The 20,642-nt window shown below is 37.8% G+C and overlaps 1 protein-coding gene across 1 annotated transcript in view; it reads right to left on the bottom strand.

Annotated features, from left to right (window-relative positions):
* Window positions 1-20,642, bottom strand: part of LOC136850577 (uncharacterized) — a 99,287-nt gene that overhangs the window by 29,649 nt on the left and 48,996 nt on the right. The window contains exons 8-9 of the mRNA XM_067124208.1: window positions 3,646-3,749; window positions 16-124 (exon numbers count right to left, since the gene is read on the bottom strand). Coding sequence (XP_066980309.1) covers window positions 16-124; window positions 3,646-3,749 — 213 coding nt within the window. The remainder of the gene's footprint in view (window positions 1-15; window positions 125-3,645; window positions 3,750-20,642) is intronic.

Here is a 20,642-nt window from a genome sequence, read left to right as displayed (position 1 = left end):
TTTTTGTAGTCTTACCAATGGCATATTCAATGAGACTGGGAGGTCCAGTGTAAGAAACATTTGTCGGAACCAGCGTCATGTAGGCAGTGGATGCAGAAACCAAAGTAAATCGTAGATGGCATACCTGAGGAGAGTGAGTTACCGGTTAGTTTCTGAAGAGCTCAGTTGGATTCAGATTATCGCAGTTCATGGCTAGACAGTATTGGATGAAATGTAACACTGAAAAAGATTTGAAACAGAAAATCAAATAATGACAGTTTAATTGATGAGATGTGTTTGCCGCTACAATGGACTTAGGTTTATGTGAAATCTTAGTGTCTTGATTTATTTCTCTACTACTGGGTGATTGGTTTAATACAGATTCATCTCTCACAAAATCACAAAAATATTCTCCCACTCTCTTGTAATTGATGTTAGAAACTCTTGATAGTGAACATGTAAATAGGTGTTTGTAAATTTTTCATTTCTCTTTTGAGTACATTCCAAATGTAATAGATAAATTAATAATAAAAAAAAAAGGTGTGGAGAGAATGAGGGAAGATGAAGTCTATTCAAGTGACAGAAGATCAAAGAGAAAGGAAAGTGCACACAATATAAGGTTTAGAGGATCTCCTATGAATGTCCTCATTATCCCACAGTAGCATTTTTTGTTATTAGAAAGTGAATTGCATAGAAGGGAGTGCTGAAAAGAAAGAAAAACTTATTGTCTTTCTTGCAACTCGAATTATATTTTTTCTGATTTACATGAACTTTAATATGATTCTGCAGCAGGTAATAGACATTCTAGAATAGGAGTAACTACTAAAAGTGGACTGTGATGAGAATCTTTGGCAGCCAGAATGAGCTGGTTCATTCCCTCCTTTATTGTGTAATGACGGGAAACCATGAACTAAGTGTAAGGATAAAGAAGAGCTACTTCACATAATACATGTCTTTTTGAGCTTTGTCACCAAAAATTCACTCTTCATGCAGGGAACATTTAAAGATCCTTGATAAACCAGACATTTGGTGCGGTGGAGATTCAGATCGAGTTTCCTAATTTGTTAAAAAATTGTGCAGTACTTTTCCTAAATGCAGCGCATGTTGAGTTCCCCTCTTATATAGTATATTTTGCTTTATTATCATTTAGAAACTATTCAGGTATTTCTATTTCAAAACGTTGTTCAAGTGCTTATTTCAATAAACTTTATTCTTGATAGTGCCATTCAAGGCCGAATTAATTTTAGTCCCTGCCAAAATTACAGTATATTATTTTGAATCTAGATGCATCCTTAAAGTCAGCATGCTTACTGGAAACAATTAGATACTTGTGATGGTCTGTAAGATTTGACAGATGGTGAGGCTAGTTTTGTTCAAATTGAGCTCAGAGTTGCCTTCACCTTGGCTTTTACACACGAACATCATAACACGATTTTGGATGCCCTCCATGTCATTCAAAGTGTTTTAAGTGACCAGCAGCAGAGAATTACAGTGATGGTTTTAGTGATCCGAGACTACCTTGTTTGGTTATCTACAGAGTAGTGTTGCCAGACTTCTAGTGTTTTCAGAACTACCATCAACAGAACTCTAGCCTTAAAACTCATAGGTATGAAGCTGATTGAACTCTTGTTACAGTTATTAACTTCTCCAGATGAAAAATGAAGTTGCTGCTAACCAGCAGAAACTTAGAAAGAATTAGTAAGTAGTGCATACAGCGAGGAATGAGCTTGAACACTTGTTAAAATATGATTAACTAACTTGTTTCATACTCCCACCATCAGTGATTCAAAATATTGGACAACAATACTTGATGCTATCTTCGGCTTAAATCTATATTTTGCACTGGGTTGAAAAACCCATATCAATCAGTGCTGCCAGAAATCTTTTTACCGCTCTTGAGAATTCCTATACAATATCTACAAAGATGCTAGTGTTTGGGCTGGATGGTTCAAAGTTTTTTTCCATTGCTGGATTAGTGTTTGCTTGTTTGGACAGCTGTAGCTCTTCGAGGTCCTTAACTGCTGTATTTGAATAACGAACTTCCACTATCATGTTTATTGTCTTTACTATTGGAATTAGCATACACTATTGATTTTGCAGACCTTAAACACTCCTTTTGTCTTGAGATGTAGTGATGTCTTTGGTAATATATGTGCATTATATAATTATATTATTGGTTATTTTCTTGATATTTATCCACATATTACTCTAGTTCTCTGTGATATGTTTTACTCATTTTCATATATGGAAAACTATAAAGTTTGATTTGCAAGGTATAGGGTGGTTGGTTGGTTTACATTAAATTGAACTTGTGTCAGCACTGGCCCTTGCCCTAAGGTGGCCTATAAGTGTGATAAGGTGTGGAAGGGCGTAGGAGTCCTGCTGTGGACCCAACCAACAAAGATGAAAGTTACAGGCCTTTTGGCTCATTCAGTACAAATGTGCAAACACGCAAAATGTGATGAAACCGGTTTACACACCAAGTCCTGAGAATGAAAAAGCCTCTAAAACTACAGTAGTTACAGTTATAGGGGAACTTAGCCAGTGTACTCACTTCCTTTTCCATTTCACAACTCTGAGAACATGTACGAGACCTTCAGAAGTCTTGTGATCATGTCAGTTTCAATGAGACTCATCATAGAGATCACCCCAGGAGCCTTATCTTTGCTCTGATGATGTCTTTTGAGCTGATAAAACCATGGGTGAAATGTTACTAAATCTGGATTCGTGTGTACCTATATTTATGGATAACCATTGATTTAGAGTGCAGTACATACAATAAAATACCTGATAATAACACTTTTGTCTCCTCTGTTAAGTGAATATATTGTTGGCGTGGCAAATCATATGTCAAAGTTCAAATCTCCAAAGAGGAGGTTTGTCGTTATCTATTATAGTAAGGATAATGATAATGACATTGTATTTTTAACATAAGCCAATGAAGGCCTCTTAAATTTTCAGTTAGTTCTCAAGCACTGAATCCGAACGAGAAATATAGGAAGAGACTATCTACTCTGAGTATAATTCGAACTACAAGTCTCTTTTGGACACGCTTACTGTTGTAAACATTGAATCTGAATGGGAAATGAAGAAACGGCCATTCTGTGTAGGATTCGAATCTCTCCCGATAGACGGGGATAGTAGACAGTTCCACCACAGTGCTATTTCAGCACTTAAATACTTAAGAAAGAATCCAGAGACTGTGCTTACTTACGATTGCTGACACTTAGTAGTGACATTTGAAAATAGGTAACTTATTTTATCTTAAACTAATTATCCCTCTTTTCTTCTATTTCTTATTCGCTCTCCCTTTCTTTTCCCTAACCTCTTAAATTTTCTTGACGAGTTTCTTGGTTACCAGTTTCCATCATTACCGCTAATTCTTCCTGAGTTACCCAATTATGTCTTGTCTATGTTACCTAATTCTCTCTCGTCTTTATACCTTGTTGTAATTCGCTTCGTACTGGTTGTCTCTTTGCTCTTTCTAGTTAGCTCCTCAGTACAGGGTTTCCCTTTCTTGCCCGGCTTCTCTTTCATACAGATGTCAAAACAGAATCGTTATTTTGATGGAAAGCAAATGCAGGATACTGTAATCATTATTAAAAGTTATAACACTAATTATGAGAAATAGAGAAGTAAACAGTGATAAAAGAAATTTTAACAAACCTGTTGATCGAAGGGGAACATCAGGAGATCAAAGTCACAGCTGTAGGTAGCTTTGTAAAGCTGACTCATTTCCAGACTGTTGTCCCGACCGGAAAAGGTGCTAACTATAAAATGAAATAAAAAAATTTTGCTATTCTACATTGCCGGAATTTTGTCTGACTTCTGGTGCACGTTTGTGCCTAACACATTGTGAATTCATACTGTAAATGTTACTAGGTCTGATGAATGTAATTAATTTTTTTTGCCTGACAATGTTAATGCTTAATTTAACAGTGCAATAGAAATCAAAGTCTTTTTTTGTCAATAAATGCTCATCATAAGTGCTTTTTTTGTAATTCATATAATTTGTTTTGAAATACATTGCTGACCCTCTTTACAGAAATGTAAATATTGACTTGCTGATGTCACAAGAACTGTTCATCTTTTAACATGATTGTTAGATTATGCTGAAGTTTTGAGTGCGCTCATTAAAGATTACCACTGAGCAGCCAAAAATTGCATGTGAAAAAAATATGTACATATCACGTATGTAACAATGTACGAAGTCACCACATCAAGTTTAGCAGATGACCCTCATTCTTTAATGATTTTTTTTGTACTTTGTTTTGATTTCTTTTATTCGGTTTATGCATGCTTCTCATCTGCAGAAAATGATCTCTTGACCCATGTGATAGAGGTAAAATCCTAATCATCTGTTGTGTACTAGTTTTTTTGTGAAATTTACCTAGTATAATGTATAGGCTACATATGTAAACTGAGGGGGAATTATAGTTAATAAGGAGTTCGTCTTCTCATGGGCTCGAACCACGGAACACGAGAACTCACGACGTACAGTGACGCCTTGAAAGGGAGTTGCGTCGAATCGAGTCACGTCAAGTTACGATAATTCATCTGATGCAATTCATTTTGATGAAACCCTGATCACACCAAATACGTCAACCTACTGTGTCTTTAGTATATTAGACTACCTGAAAAAGTGGAAAACCTACCTAACCTAACAGATTACATAATTATTATAAAATAGAGGCCTGTGGGAGAAAAAAGATACACATTGATAATTTCGGCTATTTTGAGTCGATAAATTAGGATAGCCTGTAGTTCATATTAATATATAAGCAAAATGTATTGTTCAAAGCATGATAAATGGTTCAAAGCGAATAAAACTGTTGTCTTTTACCTGTACATGACATTGCAGCAGCAACTTTTTTCCATAAACTGACAATGAATTCACGATCATGGTGATTAGGGTCACTGGCATCATCGATAGCAGGACGCTTCCTAGCTAAGTTTATTAGTAGTTCGACCAGCATACTTGCCAATGGCATGTGAGACTCACAATGGCTGACATCAAAATAGGTCCAGCTCTGTTTGTGACTTGAAGTGGTGCGACGCAATGTGACGTGATGTAACTCGACGCATTCAGTGTGAACAGTTTCTTTCAAAGGCCCATACAAATCAGTGTTAAAACTGGGTTGGCAATTCATGATGGTTCATGAATTATCATGACTTGACGTGACTCGACTCGACGAGACTCCCTTGGTGTGAACACAGTTGCTGCTACCCACGCCGTACAGCACCGTAGCCCACACCAACCAATCTCTCCAGACTCTTGTACCTATGCTAGTGGTAAGAGGCTCTCTGTGCTGCTCCAAGGTATTCGTGATTTTATCATGAAATATTTACCCCATCCTTTATCTATCATGGCTAATGGCAAGTGTAAGGCAAGTGAAGATAGTGGCAGTGGTAAAAAGTGGCATGGTATCTCAATGGAAACTAAGGTGTTGATTACAAGGAAATTAGATTATGGTGAAAAAATGGTTGACGTAGCACACATGTATAATATAAATGGTTCAACTGTTGGCACAATCTTTAAGAACACGGTGCTGTGCCTATGCAGTCAACAGTTATAATGAAGAGAAGTGGGGGAAGCGGGTAGAAGAAATGGAAAACATCTGGGTATCTGGATGGAACACCAAAGACAAAGGTCTGTAACGTATGGCCTCATGCTGATTCAGGAAAAGACTAAAAGCCTTTTCGACGGCAAGAAGGGTAAGGCAGGCAAAAGTGCTACAGAATAAACATTTGCTGCAAGTTATGGATGGTTTCATTGCTTTGAAAATCAAGTTAACTTACATCAGATGTCCGTTAGTGGTGAGACAGCGAGCGCTGACAAAACAACAGCTGAAAAATTCCCCAAGCTGTTAAAGGAAAACATTGATAAGGAAGGTTATACCCCTCAGCAAATGTTTAATATTGATGAAACGGCCCTTTTCTGGAAAAAATGCCAGAAAAAACATACATCAGCTGTAAAGAAAAGACAATGCCAGGATATAAGGCAGCTAAGGATAGGCTAACCTTACTGCTGGGTGGCAACTCACCGGGAGACTTCAAGCTAAAACTACTCTTAGTGCATGATGCTGCAAATCCATGGACAATCAAAAGAATCACAAAGAGTTCTCTACCCTTAATCTGGATGTCCAGTAACAAAGCCTGGGTGACTCTTGCTGTATTCAAAGATTGGTTTTTCCTCCACTTTGTTCCCGAATTGGATTACTTTCAAGATTCTCGTAATCTTGGACAATGCCCCAGGCCACCGACCCCACCCAGATGATTTCCATCCAGTGTGAAAATTGTTTATTTACCCCCTAACAACTTCACTCCTTCAGCCGATGGATCAAGGCATTATAACTAATTTCAAGAAATATTACACTCATCGTACTTGCAGGCAAGCATTGAAGGAAGTGAATGACCCTAGGTGACTTTTGGAACGGATACAACATTTATAATTGCATCAAGAATATTGATGCCGCCTAGTGTGAAGTAAGTGGGATCAACATGAATGGAGCATTGAAGGCTTTATGCCCGCAGTTTGTCAACGACTTCAGAGGATTTAATCAGGAAGAGGAGAGAAAGGGAATAGTTAACAGTCTCGTTGACATAAGTGAAAAGCTACAGTATGACTTAGGGCAAGAGGACTTTGAAGAGCTGTTTGAGTCTCATTCAGAGGAGTTAACAAATGATGATTTAATGGAGCTGGAAGAAATGCAAAGAACAAAAGAACTTGAAGAAGAAGAATCTCTTCCTTTAAAAAGGTTTGAAATGAAATTGATGGCCGAGGGGTTTTCTCTTATAGAGAAAGTTTATAACTATTTTCTAGAATAGGGACCTAAATGCTGAGAGATTCTCAAAAGTGGCAACAACCATTCACTGTTATCGTCTGCTATATGACGAAAAGAAAAGAAAAACAATGCAAACTTCCTTAGATCAGTTCTTCAAACCAGTGCCTTCAACCTCAAGAACCTCCCCACCTCCGTTAACTGCTTCCTCCTCAGATGAAGAAGAAAGTGATGCCGAAGAAATCCTTGCCAAAGAAGACATTGATGTTGACGACCCACTGTCCCTGTACAGTAATTTCACGCAGACTCTCCTCCTGTCATTCATCACCTCAAGCCTACGATACCGGTTTCATAGTTAAGAAAACAAAAACGACTGTACTATCATCACAATATATTTAGGTTTTATGTATCGTTCGTATTAATAAAGTACTGTGCGCTATAAAATACAGTATTGTATGTACAGCGTACAGTACTGTATTGCATTTTAGAACGAAAAACGTAAAGTACTCTATTGACTTTATACCATGCTGAGCTTAAATAGGCGTGAAGACTAACTTACGAACAATTCAAGATATGAATGGCCATTTGGAACGTAACTCATTTGCATGTAGGGTAGTGTCTGTCTGTGTGTATATATATATATATATATATATATATATATATATATATGTGTGTGTGTGTGTATATATATAATTAATATTTAAATAAATTAAATATGTATATATATTTATATATATATATATATATATATATATATATATATATATATATATAATTAATATATAAATTATATATGTTATTTATATATATATATATATATATATATATATATATATATATATATATATATATATATATATATATACACACACAGTATATAACCAAGGTGAACACCAAGGGCTACATCAAATCATAGGTTGACTAAGGAAACAGGCCAATTTCTACATTTGTCTTATCTTTATTCTGACTTTTCGTAATATTACCTTTATTACATCTGGGAATCTGTCAACAAACATGATAAAATTATAAAACAATCTTAAATTTGTTTAAAAATAAAAAAAAAACAGTAAAAAGACTAAAATTTACAATTACAAAAATATATTTAAAAGCTAAGACCACCGACCAATCTTCATTTCAGAAAGGAAGACTGAATGACAAGAGAGAAAACAAAAGAAGACACGTTAGCTAAGTTACAATTGGATCGAAGAGTTTCGGGTATTCAGCTGGGGAACTAGCTAATTAATGAGCAATGACTCTAGAATGGAGTTCGTGAGGGTTTTGCGTTTCCCCTATAATACAAAAATCGTCTCTCTCAATATGGGTTTTGCAAACTTTTGCATGATTCCTGATATTCAAATGCTCAGGGTTGGAGAGCATACTTCGTGTGCGAAAACTTATTCCACAATGAGATTCGATTCTGACCCTCAGTAACCTCTTCGTAGATCCCATATATGTCCCAGAGTTACACTTTGGGCAAGTATACAGTATTTATATACTACATTAGAGGTCAAGAAGGGACTTAACCGATCTTTATACTTAAAGAAAGACCCGATGGTTAAGGGATTTTTTGGTATTAGTTTAATACTGATTGCACTATAATGATTTTGTATGAGCTGGATAAACCTTTTTCTGGAGTTATCTTGTAAAAATGGAAACTTAGCATAAATGACTAACTTTGGTACCGCAATAAATAGTATAGTATCGTTGTAAAACTAATTATTAAGAAAACTATGAAGCAGCTTATAAAAAAGTGTGTGAGGGAAGCAATTTTATTCTTAAAATATTCAAAAAGGTCATTTATTTCCAGATTGAAGGAATGCCAATTTGATGTAATAAAAAATGCCCTATGCAGTAGAGTTGACACTGAATTAAGCTTAAAATTATAAAAAAATGAGCTGTAATAATTAGATCCTAAACCTGTAAAAGTTTTCTTCCTAAAAACAGAGGTGTTAAAAGAACCATTCTCTCTTGTTATAAGTAAATCTAAAAACGGTAGTTGACCATTTTCCTCTCTTTCCATCGTGAATTTAATATTGTTATGCTGAGAATTAGTGTACGCTAAAAAGGAGTCAACATCCGAGTCTGTTCTGAACATTGCGAATGTGTCTTCAACACACCTTACATAAAAAGTAGGGTGAAAACTGAGAGACACTCATCAAGCATGCTCTCCTCCAGGGGGGACGTGAAGATGTTTGCAAATGTCGGACTCAAAGGAGAGCCCATGGCTACACCATCAGATTGTTTAAAAAGTTACCATCAAAAACAAAGGCAGTGTCCTGCACTGCTAATTCTAAAAGAGTTTTAAAATGAGACCGGTTAAAATTGTTTAAAATAGAATTGGGTTCAGGAAATAACTTACTCAATATGATGTCAATAGAATCTCTATTCACAAATGTTCCTGTTGGGGAAACTACTGACATATTGAGTAAGTTATTTCCTGAACCTGATTCTATTTTTAACAATTTTAACCAGTCTCATTTTAAAACTTTTAGAATAGCAGTGCAGGACACTGCCTTTGTTTTTTGCTGTACCTGTTTTAAGAACAGCATCAATAATCTCACTTTCCTAAGATTATCTGGTAGCGGTGGCCCATCCCTGGGTCAGCAAATTCCTTCTCCCTTGTCGTCTCCTCTCACTAAATCTATCTTTAAACAAAGGTCTACTAGAATTAAACACTGAGGTACAACACTAGACTTTATTTGCAGATCTAATGAATGTAATTCAGCAAAAACTATGATCGTGAAATGGAGTGAATTCCACCCCCTATAAATAAAATCATCACTAGAGGAAATTCTGATTCACAAATTTTCAGATTAATGCCTCTAGACCAACCAGTACTAGTGACTGACACCCTTGTCACCAAACAAAGTAAAAAGGTCATGATTATTCTAGACCACAATAAATGTCATATAGTATGTAAAAGAATAACACCACTTCCAAAATATTCGTCCTCACAGGACGAACCCAGAATTCCTGTTAAAAGAAACATATCATATATTAAAACCTGAAATGGTGTTACAAGACATCAATATTCAAAACGAAAAAATGTACAAAGGTGAACAGAATGGGAAAGTGCATAATGGAGACACAGAGGAATTTCACTGCATCGCAACTGGGTATTTCCATACAATGTCTGGAAAAGATATGTGTTCATGAGTTATGGTACTCACTTTTCTATGGCTGCAGATAAGGCATCATCACAGTTATGGTTTTTAAACACTCTCCACAAACAAATCAGACTCAGTCACAAAATGAAGTTCCCCCGAGAGTGACTGTTCTTCTGATAATATACCATTAGAGAATGCCACACACATACGCACTCACACTGTCTCCATGCACTTAAATCCTGATCATGGTCAGGAAACCACAAATGCATGCATCAGATACCTTGCTATATCTAACCGTTTAAACCTCCAACGTCGACACAACTGCACCTGCAATGGATGTGTTTCTGACAGGCCAGCACATAGTTCGTCACTGACTTAATAGGAGCTCGGTCCACCTACCTGTGGGCACCCCCGCCTGGGTGCGATAACTGCCCAATTGAAAGTTCAGTAAGGGCCAGCTCCAAAATCATAGCAAACCATATGCACTAGATGCGAAAATTATTTGTCTCGTATGCACGATTGTTATTCCAATACACAGTTCATTGTAGAACGCATCACTTCGCATCTTGCATTCTTGATGGTCTAGATATTCTGGATGGCTTGCAACTGTACACGCCCATGCTTCTCTTCACATCTTGAATTCCTGGCAATCCAACTATGCTGACCAGCTTGCGACTGCACAAGCCCATGTTGAATGCGGGTCCCACGAATCCTTTGCGCCAGCCAGATGTCTCCCAGCAATGACGGCGATTTGTAGACATCCTGCCTGACATCTCTCCAAAAAAACCCTGGATCCTCTCATAAAGGCGCAGGCGTAGAAACCTGCAGGCGTAACATAGACGGCCTCCATATCTAACTTACATCAGTTGAGGCTCATAGAAGTCATTCATAAGGCGCTGCTGTGAGGAAGTGGTGTATAACATAAGTTGGTCATGTCGACAGTCAACCCAAAAAGGTACCTAGTCTACTCACTATACCATACTATTACTGAACCTTAAAACCACTAGGGAAAAGGCTGTATGATAAAACTGTGAAACGATTCCAAGTTACTAACTGGAATTTCCACAATCAACCCCCTATCAGGTACACTAACTTTAAGACGCTACCCATACAAATTCTTCCCAGTAAAAAATTCTCTAAGAACCATACCAATATACTGAATTCATCAAAGACAATTCTACACATCTCAGAGGTAAAATATCTCGTAAAGTCATCAAATTTTTATCCTGGTTAGCAAATACTCTCAATACCTGCTAAATTCTCAGCAAAATAGCAATTAACATACTAGCAATCGTTCCTATGATCATAAGAACTACAGTTGCCAATGGCACAGCCCTCTTGCTCCTTCTAGAAGAGAACTGAAAAATCTAAATTTGGAAGTACTATTAAAAAGTCTTCCTAATCCTATCCTAAACCCTAACTGATTTGCCAAAACCCATAACAGATCAGACAGATTATCCCCACAAAAAATCCTAAGTAACAGAACTTTATTCTGTGACTCTATACTCAAAGATATTGCATCAGATGACAGCTACACATCATAGTGTTCTTACATGACAACACACGGGCCTAACCTCACTACGAAATTAGCCCATGCCACGACTCTCAAAGTCATGTGATTACAAGACTTCAGCATAAAGAGCAAAAGAAAGAATCTCTAAGATACCCGATCTCGAAACAGGAAAGAAAAAATGAACAAACAAAAAAGAATTCCATATATCTATAAAAACCTATGGTATTTTGTACTTAATTTCAACTAGGTATTGCAACACATAAGAGCAAAATAAAACTGAACTCGGACAATTAGAGATTTATATAACTCTATGGACTAAGTCCTCCCCAGTTAAGAAAACTACAAGTTACTCCCATTTAAAACCTGTTAAAAAAAAAAATGATCATACCCACAGTACAACACAGGAATTAACCCTTAAGATTCCCATTAACCTCTCTTTTTAATTTTAGATGTATGTGTCAACCAAGACACACCCATGTTCTCATCTAGAACAACAAATCTATTCCCCTTTACTTTTACAACATGAAAAGGACCTTCAAATTTAGGACCTAGCTTATAGTTCAGCTGACTCCTGACATTTATTTTCACAAATACCCTATCTCCTACAACAACTTTAACTCTACCCGGCTTATGTTGACTCCTATCCACCATGTCTTGCGTTTTCATTTCAAGATTCCTAGCAAGACGAGCATATCTCTCTTTCGTCGTCGACACGAGCACCTTAATCGTCTCATCCCCTGATGGAATACCCCACGCTGGGTAACCAGACAGCTCCTCATTGGTATCACTATTAATGCTATGCTGCACCTGTGGAATATATTGTAAGTCACCAATTCGGCGCCAGGATAGTGTTTGGGCGCCATTAATTAAGTCTCCGCTGAGCTTGTTTTCTTTGGTGACTTCCCGTTTTCTTCAAGCTCAATTAGTCACGCCTAAAACGTGCCAGGTCACGCATTTTAATCATTTTTACTTTATGGTATTTATACGAATGTCACACATTGTGTATCACATGTTTCTTCATTCACAGGCATCAAGACCTCTGTATGTTTTGTATTGTAATTTGTACTCGTTCACTGCATATTATTGTTTATTGTTTCGACCTCAGGTCACAGTCAATTCCATTGTCTCTTGGCGTCAGTTTCCGCAATATAAGCTGCCTGGATCTTAATAAAGTAGCAGTAACCCTTACCTGCTCGTTTCTTTGACACCTTACAGTGGTGACCCGAGTATCCCGGAGCCATTAGCGGACTCACACGGCGACTCAGTCTTGGCTCCAGGATTTCTCCAAAACGCTCTTAGCGGCCTAAACACGGCGCTGTAACCAGCGTTTGAGCTTGTGCTGACTCTCGTCAGGCGCACCAACCCCACCAGCGTCACTAGCGAACCACACGGGCGCACGAAAGTGCGATACTGACGATACCCCACTCCAGTAAGGGGTCAAAGGAGCGAGCATGGACGCGGATATCCCTCCTTCATGCAGTTAAACGCGGACCCCGCGGACTCTGAGGTTTACCTACCTCCCATCACAGCCGCGCCCGCCCGGAAATCGAGGCCCTCCCGCAACTCCACACCAGCGCCCGAACACACGACGGCCGGGCAACACAATGCAACGTTTTGCCGCCATGCGAGGGGAACCCATCGATGTGGCTGCGCAGGGTGGAGAGCCACTTCAGAATCGCGGACATCACGGACGAAATCCTTGCAGGCGCTCATACATCGACAAAGCAACCACCTTCATGCCGCCACAGCTGTCATTTCTGAGTCGAGTCGACGCCAGTCCGTCCACCACTAACTAAGCCCTACAGGGGACCCTTCCATCGTGCTTCTGCGGAACAGCAAGGCGTTCGGCTGGCACCCCAGGCAAGAACGACTGGGTTTCCATAGACCGCGAAAAGCCCATTTTTCCTGTCGGAGAGTCCCGGCAGCGAACGCAGCAGACTCCAGCACGCCCTCGTCATCCCAGGAAGGGACCTAGAAAAACAGCAGCCTCACATTTGGAGGCCCTCAGTTATCTTCAAGGAGCCGCGGCACCCTTCAGCGTCCCACCAGGTACAGGGATTAATCAGACGCGTACCTCGTATTCTTGGGGGGAGTATTTGTAAAGTCACCAACCTGGCGCCAGGATAGTGTTTCACAAGGTAGCCCATTAATTAAGTCTCCGCTGAGCTTGTTTTCTTTGGTGACTTCCCGTTTTCTTCAAGCTCAATTAGTCACGCCTAAAACGTGCCAGGTCACGCATTTTAATCATTTTTACTTTATGGTATTTATACGAATGTCACACATTGTGTATCACATGTTTCTTCATTCACAGGCATCAAGACTGTATCTATATTGTAGCTCTGTATGTTTTGTATTGTAATTTGTACTGTTCACTGCATATTATTGTTTATTGTTTCGACCTCAGGTCACAGTCAATTCCATTGTCTCTCACGGCCCGGCGTCAGTCGGCCGCAATATAAGCTGCCTGGATCTGTAATAAAGTAGCAGTAACCTTTACCTGCTCGTTTCTTTGACACCTTACAATATCGGTCCCAATTTACATCATTTCCCCCTAATTAATAGAGGCGCCTGTATCTATAAGAACCCTTACATTTATCCCATACGCAGACCCTTTTACTACTGGTTTTGACCCTGAGGGCTCCCCCAGAAGTCCTATATCTCAAGAAACACCCATCCAGTTTTCCCTTACAACTGATCGGCCTTTAGACAGTGCTCGCCGATCACAAGATTCCCTTGAAAATTTTGCGTGAGGACCCTTCTTATCAGAGCTAACAAAATTCTGAAATGCAGGCCTACCATTATACTGCCTCCAAGACGGACAAGACCGCCAAGGATGACCATAACTCTTACAACCACCACAATATTTAACACGGCAAAATCTCTTAATGTGTTCCTGCATATTACACTTAAAACAACGAACCCACTGAGCTTGAGAACCCAAGCCAATCATCGACCTTCGGCTATTCCAAATTTCAACAAAACCCTTCAAACTGCAGACTGAATCTTCTCACCTACAACCATATGCTGACCTAAGGAATCTCTGATCATTATTTCCTCTCCTCATTTTTGCAGCTTTCTTCGTAAATAAATCCGTTAACTTATTCTTGGCTGATCACAAATGCAAAATTTCCCAAGTACCACTAAAGGACACCCCTTACAGAACAAAAAAAGCAATAAAAAACAATTTCCCCTGAAAGAATTCCCTTACAGTAAGAAACCCAAAATGTTAATTCCCTTTACTCTAACAATTAATCCCCAAAAATCAAAAGAAAGTACTAATCAAACCCACAATTAAATCCAAAGTTAATTAAACCCACAATTAAATCCAAAATTAACTAAACCCACAATTAGATTCAAACTTAAACCCAAAATTAAATTCAAAATTAATTAAACCCACAATTAAATCCAAAGTCCCATGGGGTAAAAAAAAACGGGCTCACCGAGTGCATAGCTGACCGCAAAGCAGGTCAAGATGAACTTTGCATCTTCAAGGGCAAACAAAAAACACTCAGTCCACCCTCAAGTAAAAAGAATGGGAGTCTACCCTTGCATAAAGAAAACGGGACTCGAGCAAACGGACACGAGAAAGAGAGAGAGAGAGAGAAAGGAAAAAAAAAACTTGTTCCCTTCCTCCTCAGTGCTATACCTCCTATCCAAGGTCTGCCGAAGCACACAGAAAAAACTCTGAGCGCAAAACTTAGGAGACACGTCCGCCTCTCCTGTCGTCAAGGCAAAAAACTGCCAAGTAAGCTTACAGCAACAGCTTCACTCTTTACATACACGCATGTATGCGCCCAAAATAAAACACGTATGTGTGTAATTATAAAAAAAAAGTTAAAAAATAACTAAGAAATGTACACACACTTGCTTAAGAAATGTTTACTCACAGTAACTCAACAAACGTCAAATAAAATTATTTCCCAATAATCAAAGTTCCCAGAGATAATACAATAATAAAATACTCCCATTATTAAACCTCAAAAGCTGATGCAAACTGCCGATTGCTATACAGGCAGTCCCCGGTTTATGACAGGTCCAGCTTACTACGTTCCAAGTTTACGACGCTTTTCAAATATATTCATCAGAAATTATTTCCTGGTTTACGACGCATGTTCCGGGGTTACGATGCGTCATACGCCGATCCGACGGAAGATATATGGCTCCAAAACGGCTGAATAATAAAAATTTTGAGGCTTTTTTTATGAAAAACTCAATAAAAATGCAGTTTACATCGTTTTCAATACACCCAAAGCATTAAAAGTAAGGTTTTCTTAGGGTTTTTGACGATTTTAGACGATTTTTTGGTTTGCGACGATTTTCGGTTTACGTTGTGGCGTAAAAACGGAACCCCCATCATAAACTGGGGACTGCCTGTATATAAAAAAAAAACATATAAGCCACACCGAAAATTCAAGTGTGCTGCCTACGGGATGGCACAGAATGCGAGAAACTCCGCCCAAACTAATGACGTCACTGACACATCCCTCAGGGGATGACGTCACTGCATCCACGGCCCAATTAGTTGCGGTGCAGTAAAAAAAAAGAGCAATCGAATCTGACAATTAAATTAACAATAAAAAAATAACACTTATGTACACCTCTGCTTGACAGTGCGAGAATCTTCTCACCAAAGAAAGAGAGAAGAGAGAGAGAAAAAAAAACACTTGCACATTTTCGCGTGTTTTACCACACACAAGCAGTCAAGATACCACAATTACACACACTGGGCACATTAAACGTACTCAAACATTCCCCAATATGAACTAACGCCCAGAAATCCCTATTAACACACTAAAACCTTGTGCCCCGTGATGCATCATTAAACACACACACAGACTCGAGCTTGAGAAAGACTGGCTCGAGTGTGTCTCAACAACATCTCCCTAACCTGAATTGTGAACCATCAAAGTCCTATTCTGAGATGCCAATACCAGTATTAATAAGATATGTCTCTTCAGAAGCATAACCTAACCCTATCTATTTATCTATTCATGTCTAACACCACTGCTAACCACTGTTAATGACCCTATCCCCAGGTCAGATAGGGTCATCTTTTATTACTGTACCTGTTTTAAGAACAGCATCAATCATCTCACTTTCCTAAGATTCTGTGGTAGCGGTGGCCCATCCCTGGGTCAACAAATTCCCTCTCCCTCGTCGTCTCCTCTCACTGAATCTATCTTTAAACAAAGGCCTACTGGAATTAAACACTGAGTTACAAAACTAGATTTTATTTGCAAATTTAACGAAAGTAATTCAGCAAAAGCTACGATCATGAAATGGAGTGAATTCCACCCCCTATAAATGGAAATCATCACTAGAGCAAATTCTGATTCACAAATATTCAGATTAATGCTTCTAGACCAGCCAGTACTAGTGACTAACACCCTGGTCACCAAACAAAGTAAAAAGGTCATGATTATTCTAGACCACAATAAATGTCATATAGTATGCAAAAGAATAAACACCATTTCCAAAATATTCGTCCTCACAGGACGAACCCAGAATTCCTGTTAAAAGAAACACATCATATATTAAAACCTGTAATGGTGTTACAAGACATCAATATTCAAAACGAAAAAATGTACAGTGGGGAACAGAATGGGAAAATGCATAATGGAGACACAGAGGAATTTCACTGCAGCACAACTGGGTATTTCCAAACCATGTCTGGAAAAGATATAAGTGTTCATGAGTTATGGTACTCACTTTTCTATGGCCACAGATACGGCATCGTCACAATGGTGGTTCTTAAACACTCACCACAAACAAATCAGACCCAGTAACAAAATGAAGTTTTCCTTAGAGTGACTGTTCTTCTGATAACATACCATTAGAGAATGCCACACACATACACACTCACACTGTCTCCATGCATTTAAATCCTGATCATGGTCAGGAAAGCACAAATGCATGCGTCAGATACCTCGCTGTATCTAATCGTGTAGACCTCCAATATCGGCACAACCGCACCTGCAGTGGATGTGTTTCTGACAGGCCAGCACATAATTCATCGCTGACTTATATATATATATATATATATATATATATATATATATATATATATATATATATATATATATATATATATATATATATATATATATATATATATATATAGAATCTACTGGTCACTTTTACCAGACACATATGTAATTCTAATAGCCACAATGCCCTCTTAACTTCTCGAATTCTTCGCGCTTTTTTGGATATGCTTGTAACTACGAAGCCGTGATATCCAAACACAAGAAATTGAAGAGACTTGTGATTTGCCGGTCGCGGGAGACAAACCCGGGTCACCTTAACCACAAGGAGGTCACATGGTCAGGTCGGCAACGTGACCTCCTTGTGGTTAAGGTGACCCAGGTTCATCTCCCGCGACCGGCAAATCACAGGTCTCTTCAATTTCTTGTGTTTGGATGTCACGGCTTCGTAGTTACAAGCATATCCAAAAAGCGCGAAGAATTCGAGAAGTTAAGAGGGCATTGTGGCTATAAGAATTACATATATATATATATATATATATATATATATATATATATATATATATATATATATATATATATATATATATATATATATGTATATATATATATATATATATATATATATTATATATATATATATATATATGTATATATATATTATATGTATATATATATATATATATATATATATATATATATATATATATATATATATATATATATATATATATATATATATATATATATATATATATATATATATATATATATATATAATGTATACACATGTATGTACACACACACACACACACACATATATATATATATATATATATATATATATATATACATATATATATATATATATATATATATGTATATATATACACACACACATATATATATATATATATATATATATATATATATATATATATATATATATATATATATATATATATATATATATATATACTGTATATATAGATCAAACAATTAGGGGAGAACCATCTGCAGGTGAAGAACAGTTTGGTTTCATGTCAGGAATAGGAACGACAGATGCAGTGTTTGCCTTTCAACAGATGATGGAAAAGATTCCGGGAAAAGGAGAAAGGCCTGCATACAGTATTCATAGACCTGGAGAAGGCATGTGATAGAATCCCGCACCAGGAAGACTGGAAGTGTATGCGAGCAAAGGGAACACTGGAGAAGTAAGTAAGGCTGGTCCAAGATATGTACAAAGGAGCAAAACTCAGGTTAGAAGCAGTGTTATGTTAACAGAATGAATGCCAGTAAGGTTGGTATACATTAGGATCTGATTTATGCCCATATCTTTTTTATCTGATCATGGATATGTTAATCTCAAGGAATAAGAGATCATTCCCCCTGGTGCATGCTGTTTGCTGTGACATTGTGATTTACAGCACCAACAGAGGGGTAGTGGAGTCAAAACTATAGCAATGGAGGATGGTATTAGAAAACAGAGGATTAAAGGTCAGTAGAAAGAAGACCAAATGCTTAAAGTTCAATGAAGATCAAGGCTCCGAGATTAGTATGAAAGGGACAAGGTTGAACAGAGTAGAAAAATTTAGGTATCTTGGTTCAACACCCAGAGTGTAGGCTGGATGGAAAAATTGGAGAAAGGTGCCATGTGTCTTGTGTGACCTTAGAGTTAACATAAAGGCTAGAGGAAGTGTGTGTCAGACAGTAGTGAGATTAGCATTGAAATATGGAGCTGAAACATGGCTGCCAAAGAGAGCACAAGAGAAGAAATTGGATGCCATATAGATGAAAATGCTTAGATGGATATGTTGGAGTGACAAGAATTGATAGGATCAAGAATGAAAAAGTAAGGGGAACTACTAAAGTCACAGAACTATCAAAGAAAGCCCAGGAAAGAAGACTGCATTGGTATGGCCATGTGATGAGAGGGGAGGAGACATGTAGGAAGGAGAGTGATGCTGATGGAGATGCCCGGTGGGAGAGCTAGAAGAAGACTGAAGCGAAGGCGGATGGATGTTGTTAAAGATCTGAGAGACAAACAATTGTCAGAGGACGATGTGTATAACTGAACCAGGTGGAGGAAAACTGTCAGAAACATCGACCCCACAAAAAAGTTGGAAAAGATGCAGAGAAAGAAAAAGGTATATAACATATACAGTAGAGCCCTGGTCCTCAACGCTAATCCGTTCCAGAAGAAGTGTCGAGATTCGATTTAGTTGAATTCTGAATCAATTTCTCCCATAAGAAATAACTGAAAATGGATTACAGTAATCCATTCCTGACAGTCATTACCAACCTTGCCTTTTTATCAAAACATTACACAAACCAGTTAAATAAGTTCAGAGTTAAATGCACTTTTTTTATGATGAGGAAACAAAACATTGGGGAACTAGTTTTCTGAGAACCACAAATTACAGTTAAATAAGTTCAGAGTTAAATATCATTAATATCTCGGATACCTCAAAAATCAGAATTTTATATTGTGAAAATTATTTTTACATTTTTATTTTTAAATGCATACTGTATAAAAAAAATTGGCCTACGACCAATGTGGTCATATTACCGATGGTAGACCGAGCGCCATAGGCTAGGCTAGGTAGCGTATAGACACTACCAGAATGTACTGTGACGGGTACACACAAAAGCTGTTGTTAATAATAATGACATTGAAAAACAAGTCTGATTATTACAGTAAATTAATAATACAGTATTTATAAGCCGAATTACTTTATGTTTGTTATCATAAAATTAAGAAAAATGCCCAAAGTTATGTCAGCACTCGGCAGTTTGTGGCATGAGCAGATGTAAACAAACCAAAGCGCCACCCTGGTGGTATATTGCAGTACTAATTACATAAACGTTGTTGGGAGTATTTGTAAAGTCACCACATCGACGTCAGCGGAGTGCTTTGAAGGCATCATTAATTAAGTCTGCTGAGCAAGTTTTCTTTGGTGACTTCCAACTTTCTTCGCACTCAATTCGTCATGCCTAACGTGCCAGGTCACACATTTTCTACCATTTCAACTTTATATGTATTTGTCCAACTGTCACAAATTATGTATCGTATGTTTCTTTATTCGCAGGCATCAAGACTGTATCCATATTGGAGTTCTGTATGTTTTTTTATTGTAAATTGTACTTGTTCGCCGTATATTATTGTTAATTGTTTTTGACCTCAGGTCACGCTCAATGTCATTGTCTTCCGCGGTTCAGTGCCAGTTGGCCACTATATAAACTGCCTGAATCTGTAATAAACCAGCAGTAACTTTTA

The sequence above is a fragment of the Macrobrachium rosenbergii genome, chromosome 3 (assembly GCF_040412425.1).
Source record: "Macrobrachium rosenbergii isolate ZJJX-2024 chromosome 3, ASM4041242v1, whole genome shotgun sequence".
Taxonomy (NCBI): Eukaryota; Metazoa; Arthropoda; class Malacostraca; order Decapoda; family Palaemonidae; genus Macrobrachium; species Macrobrachium rosenbergii.
Note: the sequence above shows the minus strand (reverse complement) of the source record. Positions and strands in the feature narration are given on the sequence as shown.